This window comes from Mytilus californianus, unplaced genomic scaffold, assembly GCF_021869535.1.
Source record: "Mytilus californianus isolate M0D057914Y unplaced genomic scaffold, xbMytCali1.0.p SCAF_1, whole genome shotgun sequence".
NCBI lineage: Eukaryota > Metazoa > Mollusca > Bivalvia > Mytilida > Mytilidae > Mytilus > Mytilus californianus.
Genome location: NW_026262581.1, coordinates 113042993 through 113068435, shown reverse-complemented (window position 1 = coordinate 113068435; position 25443 = coordinate 113042993). Strand labels below are relative to the sequence as shown.

Genomic DNA, 25443 nt, shown 5'->3' with positions numbered 1-25443 from the left:
TCAAAAGACAAATAGCCGTATACAAAACACAGCATAAAAAACCAAAGACCAAAAACCGGGGATGATCAAATGTCCATTATAATCAAGACTACTAAAAAAAAAGGAAACGGAGAAACGATCCTTCCTGAAAATTTCTTTTGCTAACAAAGGATTTGATGCAAACAAATCTTGCGAAATGAAAAATCGGTCTGTACCAGTCATCTCGAATACCTATACCACACTTATTATTGCCACCAAAATATTCAACTACAAACATATGTTGCATAATCTCCATATTGACGATTTCAAGTAAAAACCTCCTGAAAGCACCTGTGCAAGTTCCCCATTCATATATAATCCGGGAGACACGTTATAACTGGTGACCTTAACATTGTCAACAACACATTTTTATGAAATGTGTTAGCCAAAGGATATAAATGCCGTAAGCCAAAGTCCATAAACTGGAAACATAACTTTAAAATAATTGAAGAATCAGTCGATGATTATTTCAGATATTGGACAAAACGTGAAATAGAAGGTAACGAGGTCGTTGATACAAATCAAGATTAAAAGACTAAATGAGTCTGTGAACGCATGTGTTGCATCTATCTTCAAAGACCCAATTTTTGCTAAGCTCTTGTTTTACATCCATGACAAATGTAGTATTGTCCCCGCAGTCAAAGTCCCAAACAATATCGTTTTTGTTTGTAAATCACATAATATTTAATGCTTGATAAAGGAATAAAGTGTTGACCAATCACTTGGAAACCCAACATAAACTCTCATATACTTACATAAGAGAAAATCATTAACAATGATAGATCAGTTTTATGTTTCTTGAATTCAACCAAAGACGAATAACTGGATCGTCCTTCACTGTACTGGATACCCAAATTACATAACAACATATTTGTTACATTTTGAGGACATGTTTGTCAACAGAGAATCGGCATTTTTATGGGAACCAGCTGTGCCCGTTTGTTTTCCGACTTGTTCTATTGTTATTATGAGGAAGACTTTATATAGCAGTTTCTCAAGAAAAATGAAAAGAAACTGGTTTATCTTTTAATTTCACTGTCCGCTACATACTAGTAGATGGTGACCTTTCATTGCATAATTCAAAATTTGGTGGCTATGTTGACTGGATATATCCCAGTGAACTTGACATAAAGGATACAGTTAAGTCTGTCTCATATCTTGACTTCCATCTGGAAATTGACAATAAGGGTCGAGTGAGAACTAAAGTTTACAACAAAATAGAGGTTTTTAATTTTCCGATTGTGAACTTTCCTTTACTGTGTAGCAACAAACCAGCAGCTTTCATCTCTATTTAATTTGTAGCATTTTGGGCCATCTTTGAAGCTGTTTTTTTTTCTCTTTTCATTTTTGGCTCAGGTATTGATCCCATAAGTATGCTGCTTTGTAACTTCTTTATCGTTCATGATGTCTAAACGTTCTGTTAGTGGCTAAACTGATTGCCTTTACTATTGCTTTATTGGTGGTTAATATTGGAGGTCGTATTTTCTCTCAACTGTTTTTTGTTCTAATAATTTTTAAAATTTTTAAATTGTTTGTTCAGATAACAATGTAACAATGTCGTCTATTCTTTGTTCTGGAAACCATGATTTCATTTTAAACGTTCTCATTTCGTCACCTTCAGGGTTAACATATTTAGTTTCCATGGCCGATGATTTATGATTTTGTTGAACGAGACCAATCTGCTATTTTATCTTGTCTAATCACGGGATATAACTCATTAAATTATTTTAAATAATTTCATTATGGATACCAGGATTAAAATTTTATACGACAGACGCGCGTTCGTCTACAAAAGTCCATCAATGTCGCTCGAATCAAAAAAGTTAAAAAGGCCAAATAAAGTACGAAATTGAAGAGTATTGAAGACCCAAAATTCTGAAAGGTTTTGCCAAATACTGCTAGGTAATTTATTTCTGGGGTAGAAAATTCTTCGTATTGCGGAAAAATCTAATTTTTATAAACAGTAAATTTGTAATTATGACCATATCAATGATAATTCGTGTCAACACAGAAGTGCTTAACAGGAATACACCGCAGTTATTACATGTAGTGACTGCTGACCCTTGTATGATGCGGGCTGGTGACAGGAAATTTTTTTGTTGCAGTTTTTTTAATCTGTCAAAATGTTAGTTGAAAAACAACGAATACGGCTCCTTATCCCGGCCTCGATAACATACGAAAAAATATATATATATGCAGCTGGGATGTAAAACCTTCTTTGAGAACAAAGGGTAGACAAGATCATTACCTATAATAATTATTCAACAAAACCCCAATTTCCTAGCCATAGTTAAACATTAAACGTGCATTTTACAATACCACGTCTTCCAAAATACTTTTATATAAATGAGATTTGACAAACTTCATTTCGAATATTCAGTTTTAAATATCATCGATTTTAATATTATATTTTTCATTCATATTTACTTAGGAATCAGCAGTAAAGTAATTTGTATAAGTGGATCCAATTTCAAAGTGTTAGCAGCAACCATAGTTATACTATATGTGGAATAAAATTGATTTTCAGGTCACTGATGCTGAAATTGAAACACCACATATGATAAATAATACCAGTCCATGCAGTCTCCATGTACAAGATAATCCTTTTGATGTTTGGAAATTCATTGGTTTATAATGCTGATTTACTGTCGAAACTGCTTTCATTAGGTATTGGAGGCTTTCCAAAATGGGCTTTCAACATTTCTGTTTTTGTAATATGAACAAGATAATCTTAGCATCAGTATGAATGAAAATTACACTACAAATTTCGTCCGTCGAAAGCGCTTTTTTGGGATTTACGTTCATCATGAACTCTCAACCTTTAACATTTGAAAGCCAGGAATGCATAAGTACTTAGAAACGGAGCTATAGGACCAAAAAGGACATACAAAGAATAAACAAATTCATTTAAGGACAACTTTGCTTGAGGGAGTTGCAGCCATAGTTTCCTAGTAATTTCTTAATTCATCAACGGGGAATTTTAGAAACAAAAATGTGTTATAAATCTTGTCAGTACCAAATAACTGCTGATTACTGAACTGATGATACCTACGGGACTAATAGTCCACCATCTCAAAGTCATTGTGAATAACGTAGATATGCGAAACAATTGTCTATGCAAACTTTTTCACTCATAAAAAATCTTTCAGATAGTTTGAAGTTCCACGTATTTATCTAAATTTTTTCAATCCCTTCCTTTGCAAAAGTGATGTTGCAACGCCAAGTGTTTGATTTTACTATATAACATCAATGGTTTTATTTCTCTATATATCGTATTTAGTTTTCGAAATTAATCTGTTTTTCTATAAAATAAAATGAACAACTTTATTTTATAATCAAAGTACATCAGTTTATTATGGTTGTTTTTCATATAGGACTACATGAACCATTACTATTAATCGTTCATCAAACTTATAGCTGCATTAGATCAAAGTAATTTAAATCTCGATTTCTGTTTTTATTATTTCAAACTTCGTCATTTTATTCATTGATTCAAGTCAACATTTTACTATGTATAATGAAGTGTTAATAAAAGTGATAGTTTTTAAAAGTTGATGTTAAAAACGGATTTTAAAGGTAACATGCGTGAAATGACTAAGCTTAGTATAGGTGGGAAACTTGATAGAGGTATAAAAAAAAACAGGTAGGAACAGCTCAAAGTACAACAGGTATACAAGGTATATTATTATATTGATTTTACATGTACAGAATATCTTTGTTCAAATGTAAATATTTCACAATTCATTTTTTTCGATTTAATCAAATCAATTAAAGTAAATTCATGTTTATTGTTTTTTCATCTCACTTTGTTTGTTCAGTGGAATTCGTATTGATTTTATTTGTACATAGAAGATATAATTTTGTCGGTATTTGCTTTCAGAATGGCAGATATTTTTACACCACGTACTCTAAGTGATACCAAATCACTAAGGATGCTTGTACAAACTGAAGATCCAACTTATTATGGATTGAAAAGGTTGAAGATCAAAGGCAAAGATCTGAACGATTTACCTAACTCTGTATTCAATATTTTGGAGCTAGAAGTTTTAGAACTTAGTCCAGAACGCGAAGCATGTCTTGATTATAAACTTCCAGAACTTCCACACGCAATTGGAAAATTGGTCAACTTGAGGGTACTTATTCTGGATACTAATGAATTGGAAACATTGGCACCGGAAGTAACATTATTGGTCAGTTTGGAGAGACTTGTTCTTAGTAATAACCATTTATCTAGCTTACCAACTGGATTTATGAATCTGAAAAATCTTAAAAGTCTCCATCTGTCTAACAATGAACTTAAAGAGTTTCCACTAGAACTTTGTGATCTGGTTAATTTAGAATTTCTGGATATGTGTGACAATGCGCTCGAGGACCTTCCTGTGAAGATTTCAAAAATGAAGAAGCTCCATACGTTACTTCTGTGTTTCAACCAATTGAGAAAAATTCCAAACAGTATTTGTAAAATGACTGAGCTGCGCTGTCTATGGCTAGGAAACAACTTATTGAAGTCTCTCCCAAAAGACTTCGGACAACTGAAGAACATTGATTGGGACTGGCGGTATATTTCGTCGTTACTGGAGGATAATCCGCTTGTTCGTCCTCCGATAGAAGTATGCCGTCTGGGAATGGATGCAATAGAAAACTATCTCAACACCAACAACGGAAAGCGGAAGACTCGAAGTAATGCTTCGTATGGAAACAGACGGTAAATGCAAATACAGACAAAGTGGAAATAATATGGAACCCTGAGTATTTACTTTATCATTATTCATATCTACAAGCACAAATAATTTAACTAAATATTTTGTTATTTTTCATTTTTATAGTTTTATTATTATTCTAACTGTAAAGAGATCAAAGTTTCCTCGGCATCATGAAGAAAAAGTTTTTGTATATTGAATCATAACCCCAATATGATTTATTATATTTGTTTTAACATTATAATGTTTACCGTTTTGCAAATGCATATGAAACATATTTATGAACAGCAGTTTTGTTTTATGACCCAAATTAAATCTCGTAATTGTGCTTTAAACTTAATCTATTTGTGAGACAAGAACATTCCGTGTTTGCACACGAAAACACTCCTAGTAATATCTATTTACAGCATTACCTATGTTAAATCAAAATATATTATTAAAAAAAATATATCGTTTATAGTTATTAATCGTGGATTATGCATTGAAAGCAGAATTTTATGCATTATTATTATCATGATATATAGGAGTTTACAAGAATTTATAATGGTATTAAAACAATTCTACTTGATATATCTTAAAATGAAGGACACAACATATCGCATAAAGAAACATTAACGTATAAAATTATGTAAAAAGTGGTAGCGGATACAAAGAGGTAATAAAACAACAAAAGTCAGACAATACCATGGCCTACAGAAAAATGACGAAAAGAAAAAAATGCCTGAATTACTGCACAGTAAATTAATTAAAGTATAGATTAAGATTGACTAACACGACATAACAAAAACATGATGGTAAACCCACGCTATCCGAAAGGATTGAAAAAAGAGGGACGAAAGATACCAGAGGAACAGTCAAACTCATAGATCGAAAACAAACTGACAACGGCATGGCCAAAAATAAAAAGACAAACAGACAAATAATAGTACAGATGACACAACATAGAAAACTAAAGACTAAGCAACACGAACCCCACCAAAAACTGGGGGTGATCTCAGGTGCTCCGGAAGGGTAAGCAGATCCTGCTCCACATGTGGCACCCGTCGTGTTGCTTATGTTATTACAAATCCGGTAAATAGTCTAATTAGGTAAGTCACATTCGTGAAAAGGGAAGGGTATTGTAGTTACGACATAAGGAACATATCCGATATCATCTGTGAAACGGTTATTCCGTAACGGTCAACCAACTCGTGATGGCGTCCGTAAAATTTACGAAGGGATGACTTCAGCTTCACCATTTGAAACTCTTGGTTTAATAGCTTCCTTGTGAGCAGCAATCCTCTATCAAGGAAATCATGATAGGAAACACAAGCCCGGGAATATCGTATCAATTGGGAGATATATACTCCGTATGCAGGCGCTGCTGGAATGTTGCTACATAGAAATGGAAAGTTCACAATTGGGAAGCTGAAATCATCTCTTTTGTCGTAAAGTTTTGTTTTCAACCGACCCTCATTGTCAATTTCTAGATGTAAGTCAAGATATGAGGCAGACTTAACTGTATCTTTAGTATCCTTTATCTCTAGTTCGATGGGATAGATTCGTTCAACATAGTCACCAAATTTTATATTATTAAGTGAGAGAACATCATCTATATAGCGGAACGTAGAGTTAAAGGATATTGCTAACTTCTTATCTCTCTTCCTAAGAAGCTCCTGTATGAAGTCAGCCTCATAATAATAAAGAAACAAGTCGGCAAGAAGAGGGGCACAATTGGTTCCCATTGGAATTCCGACAGTCTGTTGAAAAACACGTCCTCCAAACGTAACAAATATGTTGTCAATCAAGAAATCAAGCATCTTGATAATGTCAGTTTCAGAGAATTTTTTGTTTGAATCAGAGTAATTCTTTACAAAGTAGGATTTATCCCTCCCCAAGACAAGATACTTGTATCTACGTTCGCCATTCTTTTTAATGAAACAAAGTAATACCAACTCTTTCAATTTGTCTTTTAGTTTGGAATGGGGAATACTTGTGTAAAGTGTAGAAAAGTCAAATGTTTTAATACTATTGCAAGATGAGAGAGTCTTAGATTGTATGTACTCTAAAAGATCTTTGGAATTTTTTAGTATCCACATCTGATTCACGCCACCTCTAGAATAGGCAGTTTCACAATAACTTTGGAGTCCGGCTTTGATTGCTGATAAAATAGATGTTAATAGTTTAGAAAGAGGTTTCGTGGAGCACTTGGAAGACCCAGCAATATACCGTTGTTTGTAAGGACACTTATGTAGTTTAGGTATCCAATACAGTGATGGAAGATCCAGTTCTTCGTCTTTGGTTGAAATTCCAAAGGAACATAGAACAGACCTATGATTATCTAGGACTTCCTCCTTGGTAAGTGTCGTGAGGGTATATGTTGAGTTTCCAAGTGAATTGTCAATACCTAATTCATTTATCAAGCAGTTTATGTAATGATATTTACACACAAAAACGATGTTGTTTGGGGCTTTATCTGCGGGGACAACAACATATTTGTCATGGAGGTAGGACAAGTGTTTCGCAACATTTGGGTCTTTCAAAATTGATGTAGCGTGGGTATTGATATGCCCATTCAGTTTCTTAATTCGGATTTGTATCAACGACCTCACAGCCTTAATCCATTCGGAAAGAGTATCTACGTCTTCTTTCTCGCGTTTAGCCCATTGCCTGGCATAATCCTCGACTGAATCCATCAGTATTTTGAAGTTGTATTTCCAATTGATGGATTTAGGCTCACGATATTTCGGACCTTTGGATAACAAATTTCGCAGGGAAGTGTTATTGACAATGTTGAGGTCTCCGGTAATAACGTGGCCAGCCGGATTATATGTGAATTGGGAACTAGCACAGGTGCAATCAGGAGGTTTAGACTTGAAGTCGTCAACGATTGACAGTTCCTTCTCAAACAGAGGCATCCGTCATGTTTCTTATAGAAACATCTTCGTCATTTGGGCTCTGGTGGATATTTATATCAATGGTAATTATACCACGTCTCATTATTTTATACCAGGGAAAATAAAACTTACAATTAAAAGATGAAAAACCACACCACAAAAAAAAACAAACAATAGTCCAATAAACACCACATCGAAACTTAAGATTGAACAGCACGACCCTTAAAAATTATCAAGGGTTAATTTAAGTGCCCGAAAGGGTCAATAGTTATTGCCCCAAAAGTTACTTTCATCGTGTTCAATCCGGTGACAACTCAAATCGGTACTTGGTTGGTCATGCATACAACATCTCTTGTCTCACTCTAAGTTTAAATTTACATCTAGACCTATTACATGACAAATCGAAATCAGTGTTAAGGACAAAAGATTGACAAGGCATTTTCGATTGAAATAACACGTGCATTGAACAAAAAGTATACAGTACAACGACAGGAAACAAAAACAAACACAAAGGATAAAATCAGGTGCTCCGAAAGGAAAGTCCTTCATATACCACTAGTGAAACCCGTCGTGTTATCTTTACGAACTCTGATGAAGAGCGATAAACGAAGAAAGAGAACATGATAGTGAACAGAAAGAACACGAAGTTTGTAAACATTGTTATCCAGACTTGGACCACTATAAACCAGGTTTAGAAATATAATCATAAAATATTATGTTTCCTTAGATAAGGAATTTATTATATAAGCATATAAATGTATTTGTTCATTTTGTCATACTATTTATCCACATTTATAGTTAAGTTGTGCTTCATTTATTCTAGGTTTTTAATTCTATTGATGCATGATGACAATTTTTATCCTCAATGACTTGTTTATTTCATATTTAATAATGTTTATGTTAATGGAAATATTTTTTTATTGAAATTTAAAAATAAGACTATCAAACACATATATATATATATATTGAAATACTCTTTCGGTTTCACTAAAAACATACAGGCCAAAATAGTCATGCATTCATATCTTTTTATTGGGTTTAAACATTTACATACGCGCATTGAATTGGGATTAATTTTAGTTTTTATTTCATTACATATCAATATGTTGATGTAAAACTTTATGTTATGCTCATTTTTGTGATCTATGTTTTTTTTTCTCAGATTTTAGGAATCCCCGGTCAGTAACCTTTTAATTCGTTGTTGTTTCTTTTAAGCCTCTTTGCATATCATTATGTTAAGGTCTGTTGAAACATTTTTTCATAACTTGGACAGATATTGTGTCGTTTTAAGATGAGTTAAGAGACGTGCAATATTTGATGAATAACACCAATTGATTAAAGAACATTGTGACAATTGTGATAGGTCTTTAAATTTTAACTGATATATTCCTTTCGAAACAAGGAAAATCGATTAGTTTTATTAGTTTTCCTTTGAGTAAGAGGCGATTTTATGAGGACGACCTTAAATGAATTTGGCTATGATTTCAAAACTCTTTTTGATTGTAGAGTACCTCACGTTACCAATGAGTTATACACCCTGGCCTTTCAAATAATCGGATATGAGCGTTCCTGGTAAATGTAAATCCAGACAAGCGTTTCGGACGAACCAAATAAAAAAAAAGGGTAAATTTTACTTTCTAGCACTTGGTCGATAACGCTGCTGATGTTATCATCAGTTCATTAGTCAATGTTTTTGTTATCATACCTGTTAATAAATTCTACGTTGACAAACTTAGAAATTATTAAGTAACTATGGTTCAAGGTTGTCATTTGATGGATTTCGCTATTATTTCATGACCGCTTTTGGTTAAATAACTCCTCACATAATCAATCAGCTATACATTCTTGGTTTTCAAATTGTATGATTTGAGTGTTCCTAAAGATGGTCAACCCAACAATTGTTTGCGGACGCGCAAATTTCTAAAGATTAATTTTCTGTTTTCAAGCACTGGGTCGATAACGCTGCTGTTATATCTCTTGTTCTCGAGGGTATCATCAACTCAGCAGTCGGAAATTTGGTGCTGACATGATCTATGACATATTCTGTCTTACATCATCTGTTCACAAATTTAGAAATAATTACGAGACTATTTAAGTTTAAATCCAGAGTCTAGGTTGTCCTTGAGATTGATTTGGCTTCTAAACCCTTAATTAAATCCATAGTGTAGATTGTCCTTGAGATTGATTTGGCTTCTAAACCCTTAATTAAATCCATAGTCTAGGTTGTCCTTGAGATTGATTTGGCTTCTAAACCCTTAATTAAACCCATAGTCTAGGTTGTCCTTGAGATTGATTTGGCTTCTAAACCCTTAATTAAACCCATAGTCTAGGTTGTCCTTGAGATTGATTTGGCTTCTAAACCCTTAATTAAATCCATAGTCTAGGTTGTCCTTGAGATTGATTTGGCTTCTAAACCCTTAATTAAATCCATAGTCTAGGTTGTCCTTGAGATTGATTTGGCTTCTAAACCCTTAATTAAACCCATAGTCTAGGTTGTCCTTGAGATTGATTTGGCTTCTAAACCCTTAATTTAATCCATACTCTAGGTTGTCCTTGAGATTGATTTGGCTTCTAAACCCTTAATTAAATCCATAGTCTAGGTTGTCCTTGAGATTGATTTGGCTTCTAAACCCTTAATTAAACCCATAGTCTAGGTTGTCCTTGAGATTGATTTGGCTTCTAAACCCTTAATTAAATCCATAGTCTAGGTTGTCCTTGAGATTGATTTGGCTTCTAAACCCTTAATTAAACCCATAGTCTAGGTTGTCCTTGAGATTGATTTGGCTTCTAAACCCTTAATTAAACCCATAGTCTAGGTTGTCCTTGAGATTGATTTGGCTTCTAAACCCTTAATTAAATCCATAGTCTAGGTTGTCCTTGAGATTGATTTGGCTATTAAACTATTGTGTTTGAGCGTTCCTTGTGAATGTAAACCCGGGCAGCGTTTCGGACGCACCAAATTTAATAAGTTTTTTTTTCCTTTAATTCTTTCTCTTTAATATCTTTAATTGACATCATTGAATAAGTAAAAGCATATGTTATCATCTGCATATTCACAAGCTTTTTGTGGATACATATTTTTTTGTGTTTCAAAGACCTTAGGTTATAGGAGAAATTTATGTCAAAAAAAATATCCCTTTTATTTTTTGGATTTTAGCAGAAATTTGGCTTTTTTATATGAATTTTTTTTATTATGAATGCATGCAATTTATTAAAAAATATTACTAAATACGATACCGTGTTGTTGTTCTTTGAATCAAAGTGTTCATAAGATGTAGAAAATAACAAAGAGGGATATTCTTTACAGAAACATTCATGAATAATTTTTCATGAAATATTATGTTTCCATACTAAAAATTTCATAAAATTAATTATACATATTTTTTTGTTGCATTTTGTCATATAATTTGTGCACATGAAAAGATGTTGTGCCTAATTTATTCGCATTTTAAGCCGAACACAAATCTATTCAGTATGAACATAATTCAATGTTCTTTATGACATGAATATATTACATGTACATATTTATAATGTTAGCGTTTATCTACCATGTTTTAATAAAATTTGATAATAATTACTTCAAAGGCACGTATATATATGGAAAGAACCTTCCAGTTTTGCTTACATTCACTTACGAATGAAACAGTGACGCGTCTTTTTTATTGAGTTATTAAAATGTATTTATAAACATTGTATATACAGTTCCAGATGACTATTACTGACAATATTGTAGGTTTTATTCCATAACATATGTGACTATGTTGATCAACATTTTATAATACGACAATTTCTTTCAATATTACCTTTGAATCTAGTACATTTTTTCAAATAAATTTATAATATTAGAATACAGTATATTCTTAGTATTATTACTAAAACGATGCTGTTTTGGATGTTCTTGGAACCAACAATGTTAAAAGAGATAAGAAAATCGTTGGGACGAAATTTCAATGGAAAACCTATCCTGCTTTGCACCCGACTTCCGTCAAATTGCTCAGTTAACAAAGCTGACCGTGAGTTCAATTCGGTAAAATGGTAAATTCGGCGAGTAAATGCGAACCCTTTAGGAAAATATCTCGAATGGATTGTGACACAATCACCTGATAAAACCCAATCAATATATCGTGATGGTGATCGTCAACACTTGTGTGCTCAGGATATTAGTTTAGGCTAATTATACCCCCTAACTTAGGTTTTTAAGGTAATATATTCTGCTTGACTTGACATTGTGTACGTGAGTTCAAACAACATGTAAAATATGCAAAATTCCAGGTTCTAACCACAACTTTGATAGTTAATTGAGATTGAAGATCATATATATATGTGTATACTAAATTAATCCAAGCCGAGTTTTAAATATTTATTAGAATACGACTACGAATGCCTACGAAAGTTATACTTCGATTAGATACATATATCTGTACAAACATAAGCTCTGAATACAGATGTTGTGTTTTGTATACTGTTGTTGTTCTTTTGTTCTTTTTCTTTTTCCTTTTTTTGCCATGGCGTTGTCAGTTTATTTTCGACTTATGGAATTGGATGTCCCTTTGGTATCTTTCGCCTCCCTTCTATAACATATAACATATATATTAACTACTTGAGAAGTTGGTTTATTATTCGACTTTGTATGTCATTCGCTTTCTTGAGCCGGGGAGGGAGTAAATTGGGAAAGCTTATCCGTTAGTCTGTCCGTCCATGCCTTCTTCCGCCCCGCTACTGCTCCTTAATTACTAGAAAAATTTTATAACCTTTCACATAATCTTACTCCCATGATATTCTTTTTCACCTCTGATTCATTTCATCCGAATAATTTTTAGGGTTATCTTTGGCATTACATGGACTTTGTTATATCTATGGCATACTATGCGTTTCAAGTCACATTTTTATCGGCTTGTCCTAAACCTTTTATTAAAATTTATTAAAATGTTCTCATAATCTGAATTATATAATTACATTGTGCACCTCATTTTGTTTAAATCCGAATTATTTTTGAGAGTTCCCTTAGCAAAGTATGGACGTTGTCATTGCTTTATCTAGGAGTACCCTTTTGTATTCGCAACTTCTCCTAAACCTCTGGTAAATTAAGATATGTTTAAATCTTTTCCAGAATCTCAACCATATAATACCATTGTGCATGTACAATTTTGATTTCCTAACTCAATTCTTTATTACTTTCCTTAGCAAATCTTTGATTTTGCCATTGCTTTATCCGGAAGATAAACTGTAAACATCTTATAATAAATGGGATATCACATCCTGAATTTCCAGTGATGTTGTTTATAGAGCTCGTAGGTAAAGATACGATCCATATATCAACGTATTGTTCCTTTGAAAAATAGATATTTCTTAACGTTTATCAATTTAGCATTGCTTGGTTAGATATTTGAATATTTTCTTTATCTGTACTAACATTGCTTTTATTTTTAATAGTTAAATACATACTTAAACATGTATTGTTTCTCATTTTGTAACACTAATGGTTCAACATCCTGTCGATACTCATATATTGGGATTGCACATGGTCATGTTTTTCTCATATTGATTATGAAGCCTTTACATGCTTTATCCGTCGGAGGTGTGCTGATTGAGTTTTTGGTCTTGGGGAACATGGTTTATTTCTTCGTTGAAGGAAGGTTCTGCTAGTACTCTTAGATTGATACTAACATACCAAACTAAGACAAATTGAAAGAAAATAAATCTAAATCTGTCAAAAAATCACTCTGAATCAAAAAACAAAATCTCTGAATTTGACTCGATTTCTTGATTGCCAACATATTTGTTCCTTTTGGAAGATGTGTTTTTCAACAAACAATCGGCATTCCCATTGGAACCAATTGTGCTACTCTTCTCGCCGACTTGTTCCTTTATTCATATGATGATGACTTCATACAGGAGCTTTTGGTGACGATGTTGAACGCATATATCCCAAACAACTTGAAATAGAGGATACGACAGATACAGTTAAGTCTGCGTTCCTATCTTGATTTACATTTAAAAATTGACAATGAGACTCGGTTTAGAACAAAATAAATTAAGAGAAAAGAGATGATTCCAGCTTCTAAATTGTGAACTTTCCATTTCTATTTAGCAACATACCAGCAACGCTTGCATTTGAAGTATATATCTCCCAGTTGATACGGTATTCCAGAGCTTGCATTTCCTATCATAATTTCCTTGCTAGAGGGTTTGTGCTTATATATGCTGTTAAACCAAGAGTTCGAAGTGGTAAAGTTGAAATTATCCATTCGAAAATTATGCGGACGCCATCAGTAGTTGGTTGACCATTATGGAATATCTGTTTCACATATAACGACGGATATGTTACAATGATGAGCGCTTAGAAACATGTTAAACCCGTCACATGTTTGGTGTGCCTTCCAAAATAAGAAACCAGTTATCCAGTGGTTGTCGTTAGTTGTTGTATGTCGTATTTGTTTTTCTTAAATTGCCGTAATATAGATCACGCCGTTTATTTTCACGTTTGAATTATTTTACATGTTGTTATACCGGGGCTGTTACAAATGACTATACTTTTTTAAGACGGTTAGTTGACCTGTAATTTTTTTCACAACTTTTTCCTTTCAAAGAGTGGGGATGTCATTGTGTAGGTTGTGTTTGGAGTACTTCTTGTTGTAAGTAAGCCTAAAAGTTTCTTAACATTTAAAAAATTAGCACACATCGACACAGAACTGGCTGTAAGTTATTCGACATATGAATAAAAAGATGTGTTGTGTATATGTCAATGAGACAGCCATCAAAGTAAAACAGTATATAGAGGCCAACTGTACAATTTATATAAAGCTCAAAGTCCAGAATCTTGAAAAGAAAAAAAATCCATCAATGATCTGCCATCAACACTTAATTTTCCAAAATAACTAAAATGACAACAACAAAGAAGAACACACATATTGTTACATGACAAGAACAACCACTAACAATGCTACTTTCTTGGAAAGGCGTATGGACATGTGGCGGGTTTAAAGTTGTTTTTCTAGCTCCAAACCTCTCAACTTTTGTTTTTGTACTAGATTTACTGTATGAATGACTTTAATTACTTGAATACTATGTGACATTGTACTTCGCTCAAACCTGTGTTCTTTGCTCATTAAGACGTTTACAGGGCTGGTAAAATACAATTATTTTAGTTGTAAAAATTGTTGAGGTGTAATTAAATTTTTTATTATACCTCATGTCAAAATGCCAGATTTTGATTGGTTAATACGAGGGAGACAATTTACTCTATTCTATGGTAAATATTCTATTACCCTTCACGAAGACGCTTGATCAAGTTTGCGCTTTATTAAATACGACTCTATCCTATGGCAAATACTCTATTACCCTTCACGGAGACGCTTGATCAAGTGTGCGCTTAATCAAATACGTGCAAGACGTCATAGTTTATTACTTTGAATTTGAAATTTAATCGACAGTAATAACAGAACATTCAGTATAATAAATTAAATAACACATATCTGAGAGGGTGATAGAGCATATTGTTACCCCTCGAAAAGACATTGTCAACCTTGGCTTCGCCTCAGTTGACAATGTTTTCTCGGGGTAACAATCTGCTCTATCACCCTCTTAGCTATGTGTTATTTATATACTATCGACTTCAGATCTAATGTTCGACTCTTGTCAAAATTTGGGACTTTTTGATAGAACAACCACTAACAATGTTACTTTCTTAGAAAAGCGTATGGACATGCGGCGGGTTTAACGTTGTTTTTCTAGCTCCAAACCTCTCAACATTTGTTTTTGTACTAGGTTTACTGTATGAAAGACTTTAATTACTTGAATGCAATGTGACGTTGTACTTCGCTCAAACCTGTGTTCTTTCGACTTCAGATCTAATGTTCGACTCTCGTCAAAATTTGAGACTTTTTGAAATATTGTTTTTTAATTCTATTTTAGTAAAATAATTAAGTGATTTTTATATTGAACAAGCAAACACAATTTAAAATCGTTTTTGATGCGGGTGAAATATAAGTTTCGCTTAAACTAAATGAATTTAAAAGAAAGATGCTAACTTGCAACTTGTTTATCATCACAGACCTAAACAGATTTGAATGTATACATGAGGCGAAAGCTATTACGGTCTTGAAATTGAACATAAAATTATCGTACACTTTAAATTAGACAGTGAAGAAGGGTAAAAAGGCAGCAATGCGAAAACAAGAAAGAATGGAAATGGCAAAGTATATAAGTATTGATAAAGAAAAAAAGACTTACAAAACATTTACACCAATAAACGTTTGTGATATTTGTAAAAGTATATATATCACTTCATATCATGACATATGGATGACGATTCTTTCACGCAAAAGTAAATGAATAAATAAATGATATCAAATTAAAGATTCCTCCAGAAATTGTATTTTTTTAAATTATTTAAGGAGTTTCCGATCTTCAGCCTATTACGTTTGGTCAATGGGTTGAGTTTATGCTATACTACTTCTGAAAGACCAATATGTTATATGCTGAATTTATTTACTAGTATTTCCTACAGTATGAACCTCCAAATTCAACAACAAAATTTGAATAGGTTACTACATTTCCGACTGACAACAATATTTGACCTACAATCTACTTGCCACCTTACATCATATATTGTGCTACAACCCAAGATGAAACAGATAAGGACAATGTATCACTCAACTTACACTATCTTATATAACAGCTGGACACAGTGAAGTAGGAGTTGACACGATGTCATAGATGTCACTAATCCGGCCGATAGAAAAACAGATATTTTCTTCCGTAAATTATTTGTTAAATCAGTTAAATGCAGTATATTGATTAAGTTTGTATTCCAATTGTTGATCCATATACGTAAATTTATCACTAACTGTTTTTTGTCTTGAACACTGTGTAATGATTCCGTCCGTAGTAACAATAACTTATTAAAATTGCGTATAAAGCTTATCTGGCGAAGATATGAGCTGCCTCGGATAGAAATCGACTTTATGCAAGTGCACGTATACATGTACATATATAAGACTTTGATTGATTTTGGAACATTTAAATACGAAATAAAAGATGAATTTTGATCTGCTTTGTAAGGTTCTTATACCAACTCAATTTTCAAACAGTTAAAGACTTTGCATAGTGATTTTTTCAGCCCGAAATAGGTTAACAGATGTATTGATATTCATTTGCATAAGGTCGATTTCTATCCGACGCAGCTCAAATTATACTTGGAGTTCGGTATTTTTGAAATGCTTTTATACATTTGATTGATCATTTTTCACATAAGAGTTGTCTTCCTTTGACAATAATAATCGACAGACTTATCCCAAGTTCGTAAAACTGCTTTAAAAACATTTGTCAACAGCTTTCAATAGGCATTCTAAACAATGGGCGACAAACTGTCCTAAAAATGAGGAAAAATCTGAACTTAAAAACGAAATGATACCAGGTGTGACGACAGGGTCAGCGTCTCCTACTATGGATACACCAATTTAACCATGCAAATCCAGACCACTTCAGAAATGTCAGAATTTCAAGATGATTAGACTCCACTAGATCAGTCGACTTAAATGTATTCTGGTGTCTCAAGATCAAATCTGACCAAATATTAGACAAGAAGATCATAAGACCGTTGTAATCATTGTAATCATTAAAATTTTTAACCAATTCTAACTTGACTATTCTATCTGTAATGGGTTGGGTTCTTTAATTGACAATAAAATATTTGAATTTGAACTTAGTAAGTAAGATCTTTATATTCTAAGTGATTTTTTTAACGTTTCGTGCATAATTGAGATATCTTCAAATAGATATTTTATCAGAGACCAAATATATTTTCATTACACATGTATATAATAGGTATCTATAAAAATAAATACTTTAATATGTCTTTTACCTTTTACTAGTTAGACAAGTTACATTTTCTGAACGTAAAGTAAACAATAAACTCATCATAGTTACCAGGATTGAAATTTTGTATGCCAGACGCGCGTTTCATCTACAAAGTACTCATCAGTGACGCACAAATCAAAAAGGTTAATAGGCCAAATAAAGTACGAAGTTGAAGAGCATTGAGGACCCAATTGTTTGCCGTGTCATTTTTTTCAATTCATGTCTCACTATTTGCAGAACTGATCAGGTGGCAAAACAATTAATTCGTTATATATGTTAACTTGATCATGGGTTTAATACAGTGCAAGTTAGTTATATATAGAAAAAAACAGTAAGTCAATAATCGGAGTGGAATTTAAAATAGGCGTAAAAATGTAGACGTTGTAGTCTATATTAATTTTGTAAAGAAATGACACAAATAAACCATTCTTTGTTAAATCATCTGATTTAAAAAAAAAAATACATAGATCTGAGTTTGTATTTCATGTTTTCATCTCGATGGTTTGTGGTGCGGTTGTAACTTTATTAAGCATTAAAGATTTTATAGGCCGATACGATGTGTCAGTGTCTCAACGATTGTGTACATTTACATGATGTGACATTTTTTACTAGTCTGACATGACATAGTTGGTGATGCAAACATAAAAGAAGATGCTCAACATGGTCTCCCTCCGAATTGGAGTTCATGTGATTTTCTTTTTTTTTTTCTCCTTGTTGATATTTATCCGAATAGTAACATATTAACTGAGATATATAAACGCCATACGACGGAGCAGAAGGTATTCTACTGCTGAAAAAATGTTGTATTGTGCTTAAACCCGATCATCAATGAAATCATGCTTCAGTACCGATAAACTCGTGCTCTGGAATTGGTATTAAAACTGTAGACAGGGATGATAACTCATCAAAGGTACAAGGCTTGTAATTGGATTCACCAGACGCGTGTTTCTTCTATGATCCTGTTCAAGAAAACAGCACCACTGAATGACAGCTTTGAAATCGTCTTCTAAAAAGGCTCTTGAGACCGGTACAACGCAAGTCAATTTGATAAACTCTTACCAATTAACTACACATTTCCTCATTTGCATCAGAAAAAGCTATTGTTGTTGCAACTCAATTGCGAACACCAATTAAGAAGACGCATCAGGAATTTTTCAAGACTCAGTGAGGAATATATCTGAATATCGTCAGAAATGTACTCAGCTAGAATCTAAATTCATACCGAACGTCACCAGCAGTACGAGATCCCATTGCCAGTGGTGGTTTCAATGGAAAGAAGAGTTAATAGGTACCTTCGAAGACAATAAGATCCGGGAAGCAGGCAACCTTTTTCAACTGATTTGTATAGATTGTTCTTATGTTGTGCTGTTACACCACTGTCCCAGGTTAGGGGGAGGGTTGTGCGCCCCAAAACATGTTAAATCCCGCTACATTCTATATATATATATGTGCCTGTCGCAAGTCAGGAGATTGTAGTTCAGTGGTTGTCGTTTGTTGCTGTTTTCGTTTTTCGTTTTTCGTTTATTATTTTGTACATAAATCAGGCCGTTAGTTTTTTCGTTTGAATTGCTTTAGATTTGTCATTTCGGGGTCTTTTATAGCTTGCAATGCGGTATGTCTTTTTGCTCATTTTTGAGGGCCCTACGGTGACCCATAGTTGATAACTTCGCTGCCATTTGATCTCTGGTGGAGAGTGGTCTCTTTGGAAATCATACCACATCTTATTTTTTGTAAAGTAACGAGAATCGGGCGCAAGTGGTCGGCCAGTATATCAAGAGGACAGAAGCCATGTTAGAAATCAGATACCTCATGGGATAGGACGAACAGATTAAGCAGCACAAGATACAAAAAGGGAGAGAAAGTTATAGGAAAAACAATGCATGACATGTTGCAAGATGAAACTAGAAAAGGAGATGAAAAGGTATACATGCAAGACAGTCGCAGGGGGTAAATGGGGAGGACGGACAAGAGAAACTTACCATATTACAATCTGAAATGAAAACAGACATAAACACCAGACTGCATACGGTAAACGAGGAACAACGGCTCTAAAATGGAATTTCATCAGAAAATATATCGGTAGATACGACTCAAGCCTGTGTAAAATGGCAGTCACACCAGAGCGAGAGAGGAAAAACCAATGAACTTTAGTGAGGAAAACGCCACAGTTCATCCAGTTTACAAACATTGAAGACATGTCTTCTGGTAGGTAGTAGGTATTCCTATGGGTACTAATTGTGCCCCTTTAATAGCAGATTAATGCCTGTATTGCTATGAATCACAGTTTATGGCCAAACTCAGTAAAGGCACGTCATTGTTACATTTGGTCGACACATTCAACAATACCTACCGTTATCTTGATGATATTTTTTCGTTAAATAATCCAGAGTTCTCTTAATATACTACCGAAATTTACCCAAAGGATTTTACTTTAAATACATCCAACATAAACAGCAGTAGTTGCCCTTTTCTAGATTTAGACATTTCAATTTCTAAAGGGAAACTCCATACTAAAATTTACGACAAAAGAGACGATTTTTCATTCCCTATTGTTAATTTGCCTTTTTTAGACGGCGATGTTCCTTTGGCTCCATCATACGATGTTTACATATCCCAACTCGTTCGTTATGCCCGTGTGTGTAGTGATGTCATAGATTTTAACGAACGTAATCAATGCATCACTGGAAAATTATTTATTCAGGGATTTCGTTACCATAAATTACTTAAAACATTTACTAAATTCTTTCATAGATACAAATATTAGTAAAATTTGCTGTACCTGTAGAAAACTTATTAAAACGGTATTTCACATCCTAAATTTTATGGTAATATTGTACTAAAAGCGCGGAAATCACTAAGTGATCTGTGTAAACTCATCGACCCTTTAAACAAACTTATTAATAAAGGTTATCTTATTAATGTTGTAATAAGATATTTGAATATTGTTAACATTGGCACTAACATTGATTTTGTCATCAACAAATTAAAACATAACTACTTTGTAATCTTTTCGAATGTTTTTTGGGATGTATAAATACACATCCACGTTTTTTTTCTATTTAGAGATTGCTTTATATATCTATATATAACATATGCATATTAAGTATAAGTTTATATCCTAACGATCCTACTGCCTGTCGATACTTTTATTTTGGCATTGCACAAGTCATGTCTTCTTTGACTGTTCATGGCGTTAAAATACTAAATCACTGGGATGTGTTTTAATTGATTTTAGTCTCCTGATGCATGATTTTTTTTTATTGTTAATTGTTTTTGGCTTTTAACTAGCTTTCAGTAACTGCGAGTAATCTCAAATCGTACTTTCGTCTTCAGTTGACCTGTTGACACAATTTGTAATGCATTTCTGTAATTCAATGTTTACTTATTTTGTGTTATATCTCGTCTCACTATGTTTAATATGTACCACATTTATTATATTTAAATTTACCTGTGTACGTTGTTTTATTTAACGCCATTTTGTCCCAGGTTAGAGTTGGCTTATTGACACTCTTATTCATCTTTTTTTAATTAATACCTGTAACTTGTATATTATATAGGCACCTACGTTTTAATATTGTATTTATATTGTGTCATAGATCAAACTTATTCGTTTAGTGTATATTTACTTGTTTTTGTTTTAAAGTCTGTTTGATCGAGTTAAGCCATTTCAATTGATAACAAAACAGAACAAAGAATTAGGTCGGTCAAATGCCTGATTAATTATAAGCAGATACCATCATCTGTAGTTAATCACAGTTGTGGTAAAAAATGATGCATTTTTAAAGCATAATTGGAGATTTCCCTTTTTTCAGATATCAAACATTATAATTCTTTAATAGTGTCTTCTCAGGAAACTTCTATACCAAGAGATCACCAACGATACAGCCTTTACAACTACAATTTTATTACAATTGAATTGAAAGAAGTCGCCAGAGCGTCGTGTAAATATTTAAACAAAGAGACTATATACTATATGTTTTATCAGAACCAGTTACAAGTATATCTCAATATCTATCCTGGATGAAATCTCTGTCAATATTTATTATGGATCGACCTAGAGATGTAAGCATTTTATATTCGTGTTGTCAATTTGAAACATTATTTGTTATTCGAATTTGAACTTGAACTTAGGATGTTTGTACTCTATCAGTAGGTCAGGTTGTGGTATTGAATATTCAGATCACTAGATAAGTCCTGTACTATTTTTGAACATGTTTTAAATATCTTAAAGTATATAATCTAGATGTTTTCAATCTTATATCTTCCCAATCTAATTAAAATATTGTTCTCTGATTTCGTTATACTCATATGCCTATATATATATATAAATATATCTCATTTGGTCTTTTGGAAAATGTTGTTTGTGCTGTATTTAGACCCCTGTACCAAGAAATTTGTTTTGCATGCACACGTATAAAAATTGCGGTTTTTATCCAACGCAATCATAGGTTTGAACGTTGTTTTCAATTTAGACTTGTTTATATATTATATATATGTATACATATATATAAGTACGTCTGAATCAGTGACAACTCTACAACAGATTTATCCATCGGATCACCAGCAGTGATGGTGATACATGGCTGTGTACATTCTGTATATACAACTCGTCTAAACATCAGCACAACAGTGTTAGACATGTAAATTTGCTTTCGCAAAGAACAAAAGATTTGCGAAAGCAAATTTACAGATCTAACATTGTTGGGCTGATGTTTAGACGAGTTGTATTATACAATTATAGCCTTTGTATGAGGTCGATACGAGGTTATATCAACCTAAGAGAAGCATATTGACTGAGGACAAAGTCCGAGGTCGATATGCTTCTCTGGGTCGATATAACATCGTATTGACCTCAACCAAAGGCTACAATTGTTATATTATTAATAAACAACTATAGCATGAACAATGTAAAATTGGGGATTTCTGGAATCTATTTTTAGTAACATGCTGTATGCCCTGTGCAATATGCTGTTTTTGACCTACGAAAAGCTAAACACAACAGTATTGGCGTGCAAACTGAGCAAATACAAATGTACATGTGATCAAGTTTTAACGAATCACAAATCCTTAAAAATATTCGATTAATAATATATATATATAAACAAGTCTAAATTGAAAACGACGTTCAAACCTATGATTTCGTTGGATAAAAACTGCAATTTTTATACGTGTGCATGCAAAACAAATTTCTTGGTAGAGGGATCTAAATACAGCACAAACAACATTTTCCAAAAGACCAAAAAAAGTGAAAAAGTATATTTCAACAAAACGCATTTGACTGACAGGTCGAACAACTGATGTTCTTAAACCCTGCTGACTGCCATTGGCCAAATAAACTGATCACAAGATGTAACCAAATGGATCTTTAAAAATTATTAATCCAATACCAAACAGAATATATATATATATATATACGAGCACGCGAGTTAATATGGATCAGAATTTTAATCAGATTGATATCATCCCTAATCTTGCCTTAAACATTTCAGCTTATTTTATACTTTAAATTCTTCTTTTGTATATGTAAATGAACGCTTATAATGAACATCCTAAATTTTACGGTGATGTTGTAAGCTGAGCTCGGAAATTTAGATATGATCCGGGTAGACTTCTTAAATTCTTTTTTTAAACTAACCTTTAAACAAACTTATTAGTATAGGTTATCTTACCAATGTTGTAATTAGATCTTTGAATATAGTTACATTGGCACCAATATCGATTTTGTCATCACCAAATTAAAACATAACTAAATTTGTATTCTTTTCAAACGGGATGTATAAAGACACACCCACGTTCATTTTGATCTATAAAGAGGTTAACTCCTAATTATCCTACTGCCTGTCGATACATTTATTTTTGGCATTGCACAAGTCATGTCTTCTTTGACTGTCCATGACGTTAAAATACTAAATCCCTGGGATATGTTTTAGTTGATTTTAGTCTCTTATGCATGATTTTTTATTATTAATTGTTTTTGGCTTTTAACTAGCTGTCAGTAACTGCGAGTACTCTTAAATCGTACTTTCTTGTTTATATGACCTGTTGGTACTTATTGAAATGCTTTTTGTTATTTAATGTTTACTTATTCAGGGTTATATCTGGTCTATATACCAGCTTTGATAAGTGTTTGGTATTACCATAAATTTTCACTTCTTCGTACTATGAACATCAAAATTATTTATTTTGTAAAAAATATTTCCTTTCTCCATTTGAACTGTACACGTATACCTAACAACAAAATAATTTTCATTTACCTGTGTTTAAAGTAATTGCAAATGGCTGATATTTTTGTTCAAGCATATTGTTTTTCTTAAATTGTTTAACATTTCACAGCGGTATAACATTTTACTTTAATTATTCTTCCCTTAGTTTATTTATTTTGTATTTACATTGTATCATAGATCAAATTTATTTGTTCAGTGTATGTTCTCTGGTGTTAATATGTCTTTTGATTGAGTTAAGCCATTTCAATTGATATTTTATAGTGTGGGTTTCTATGTTGTGATGTTACACTATTGTTTCTGATAAGGGTGAAGGTTTGGTACCATTAAAACGTTTAAACCCGCTGCAATTGTTTGCACCTTCCCTAAGTCAGGAATCTGATATTCAGTAGTTGTCGTTTGTTGATGTGGTTCATAAGTGTTTCTCGTTTCTCGTTTTTTATATAGATTAGACCGTTGGTTTTCTCGTTTGAATGGTTTTACACTAGTAATTTTTTGGGCCCTTTATAGCTTGCTGTTCGATGTGAGCCAAGGCTCCGTGTTGAAAACCGTACTTTGATCTATAGTGGTTTACTTTTATAAATTTTGACTTGGATGGAGAGTTGTCTCATTGGCACTCATACCACATCTTCTTATATCTATTATTCTAAAAGGTTACCTATTCAACACTGTTATCAAATATTTTAATATAGTTTTTATTGGTATAAATATTGATTTTGTTATCAGTAAATTAAAACCATACTAAATATTACACATATGTACTCTCACGATACAATCTGTCGATACCCATAGTTTGGCATTGCACAAGGTTTCTCTGACTTTTATGGCGTCTTTACAATTAAATCCATTTGACGTTGGATGTGTACTGATTACTATTTTAGTCTTAGATACATGATTTTTTTTATTAGTTGTTATTGGCTTTGAACTAGCTGTCAGTAACTGCGAGTATTATCATATCTGTACTTAATGTCTTTTTATTGTGGGGATGTATAAGTCCCCGTCCACGTCCACTCTGTGTTTTTGTTAGATGTATTTCTATTTGTATCCATCTGGTGAGTTAAGCCTTTTTCAACTGATTTTAATAGTTTGTTCTTATGTTGAACTGTTACACCACAGTCCCAGGTTAGGGGAGGCTTGAGCGCAATCATACCACATCTCCTTATTTTTATATGTATTCATTCACAGAAATACAATTTATTTATTTATCTATCTATTATTTTTTTTAATCTGTCTATTTATTTATTTATATTAAGCCTAGCCTAAATAGACTTTGTAAGCATTTGCCATCTTTAGGCCAGTCGTCTGTCATGATGGCCAACTTAAAGATGTTACTTCTCTGAAACTCGAAAAACCGTCTTTAAATGGTCAACTAAAACGTATGTCCGACCATTGACCCCTTTTCAAATAAACATGGACACAATGGTTAGAACATTTGAGGAAATAAAAAAAATCAATCAAAAGATTTGAAAAATCCTGCAATATACCAATTGCTATCAAAATGTGTGGACATCTATTACATTTGTGATCCCCTATATGTATTATGTATGATAACCCCAATTTGACAGCATATTCAATAAATATTGTAAACAATCTTGCAAAGAACATATTGCTACCAAACTATAAGTTATAATACTTGCATGTATACAATTGAGAACCTTTCTAAAAAAAAAAGGAAATACCAAAAAGATACTAGTCAAAGTAAATAGACAATGTCATGGCCAAAAAGAAAAATAAGGAAAATTCAGACAACGATCTACAATAAACTGT

At 32.8% G+C, this 25443-nt stretch overlaps 1 protein-coding gene across 3 annotated transcripts; it reads left to right on the top strand.

The window, feature by feature from the left end:
- Nucleotides 1-3574: 3574 nt before the first annotated feature.
- Nucleotides 3575-5173, top strand: LOC127730824 (malignant fibrous histiocytoma-amplified sequence 1 homolog). 3 transcript variants are annotated; one of them, XM_052239430.1, is made up of 2 exons: nt 3575-3686; nt 3899-5173. In XM_052239430.1, exon 2 carries the CDS (start codon nt 3900-3902, stop codon nt 4725-4727), a length of 828 nt encoding a protein of 275 aa, XP_052095390.1. In that variant the 5' UTR covers nt 3575-3686; nt 3899; the 3' UTR covers nt 4728-5173. The 3 variants fall into 3 exon arrangements, with proteins under 3 accessions (XP_052095390.1, XP_052095381.1, XP_052095398.1); XM_052239421.1 differs by having other exon boundaries at nt 3575-3695; XM_052239438.1 differs by lacking the exon at nt 3575-3686 and adding an exon at nt 3714-3743.
- Nucleotides 5174-25443: the final 20270 nt, after the last annotated feature.

Excerpts from the sequence above, each read along its gene's own strand:
- LOC127730824 (XM_052239430.1), top strand. The coding sequence starts at position 3,900 with ATGGCAGATATTTTTACACCACGTACTCTAAGTGATACCAAATCACTA.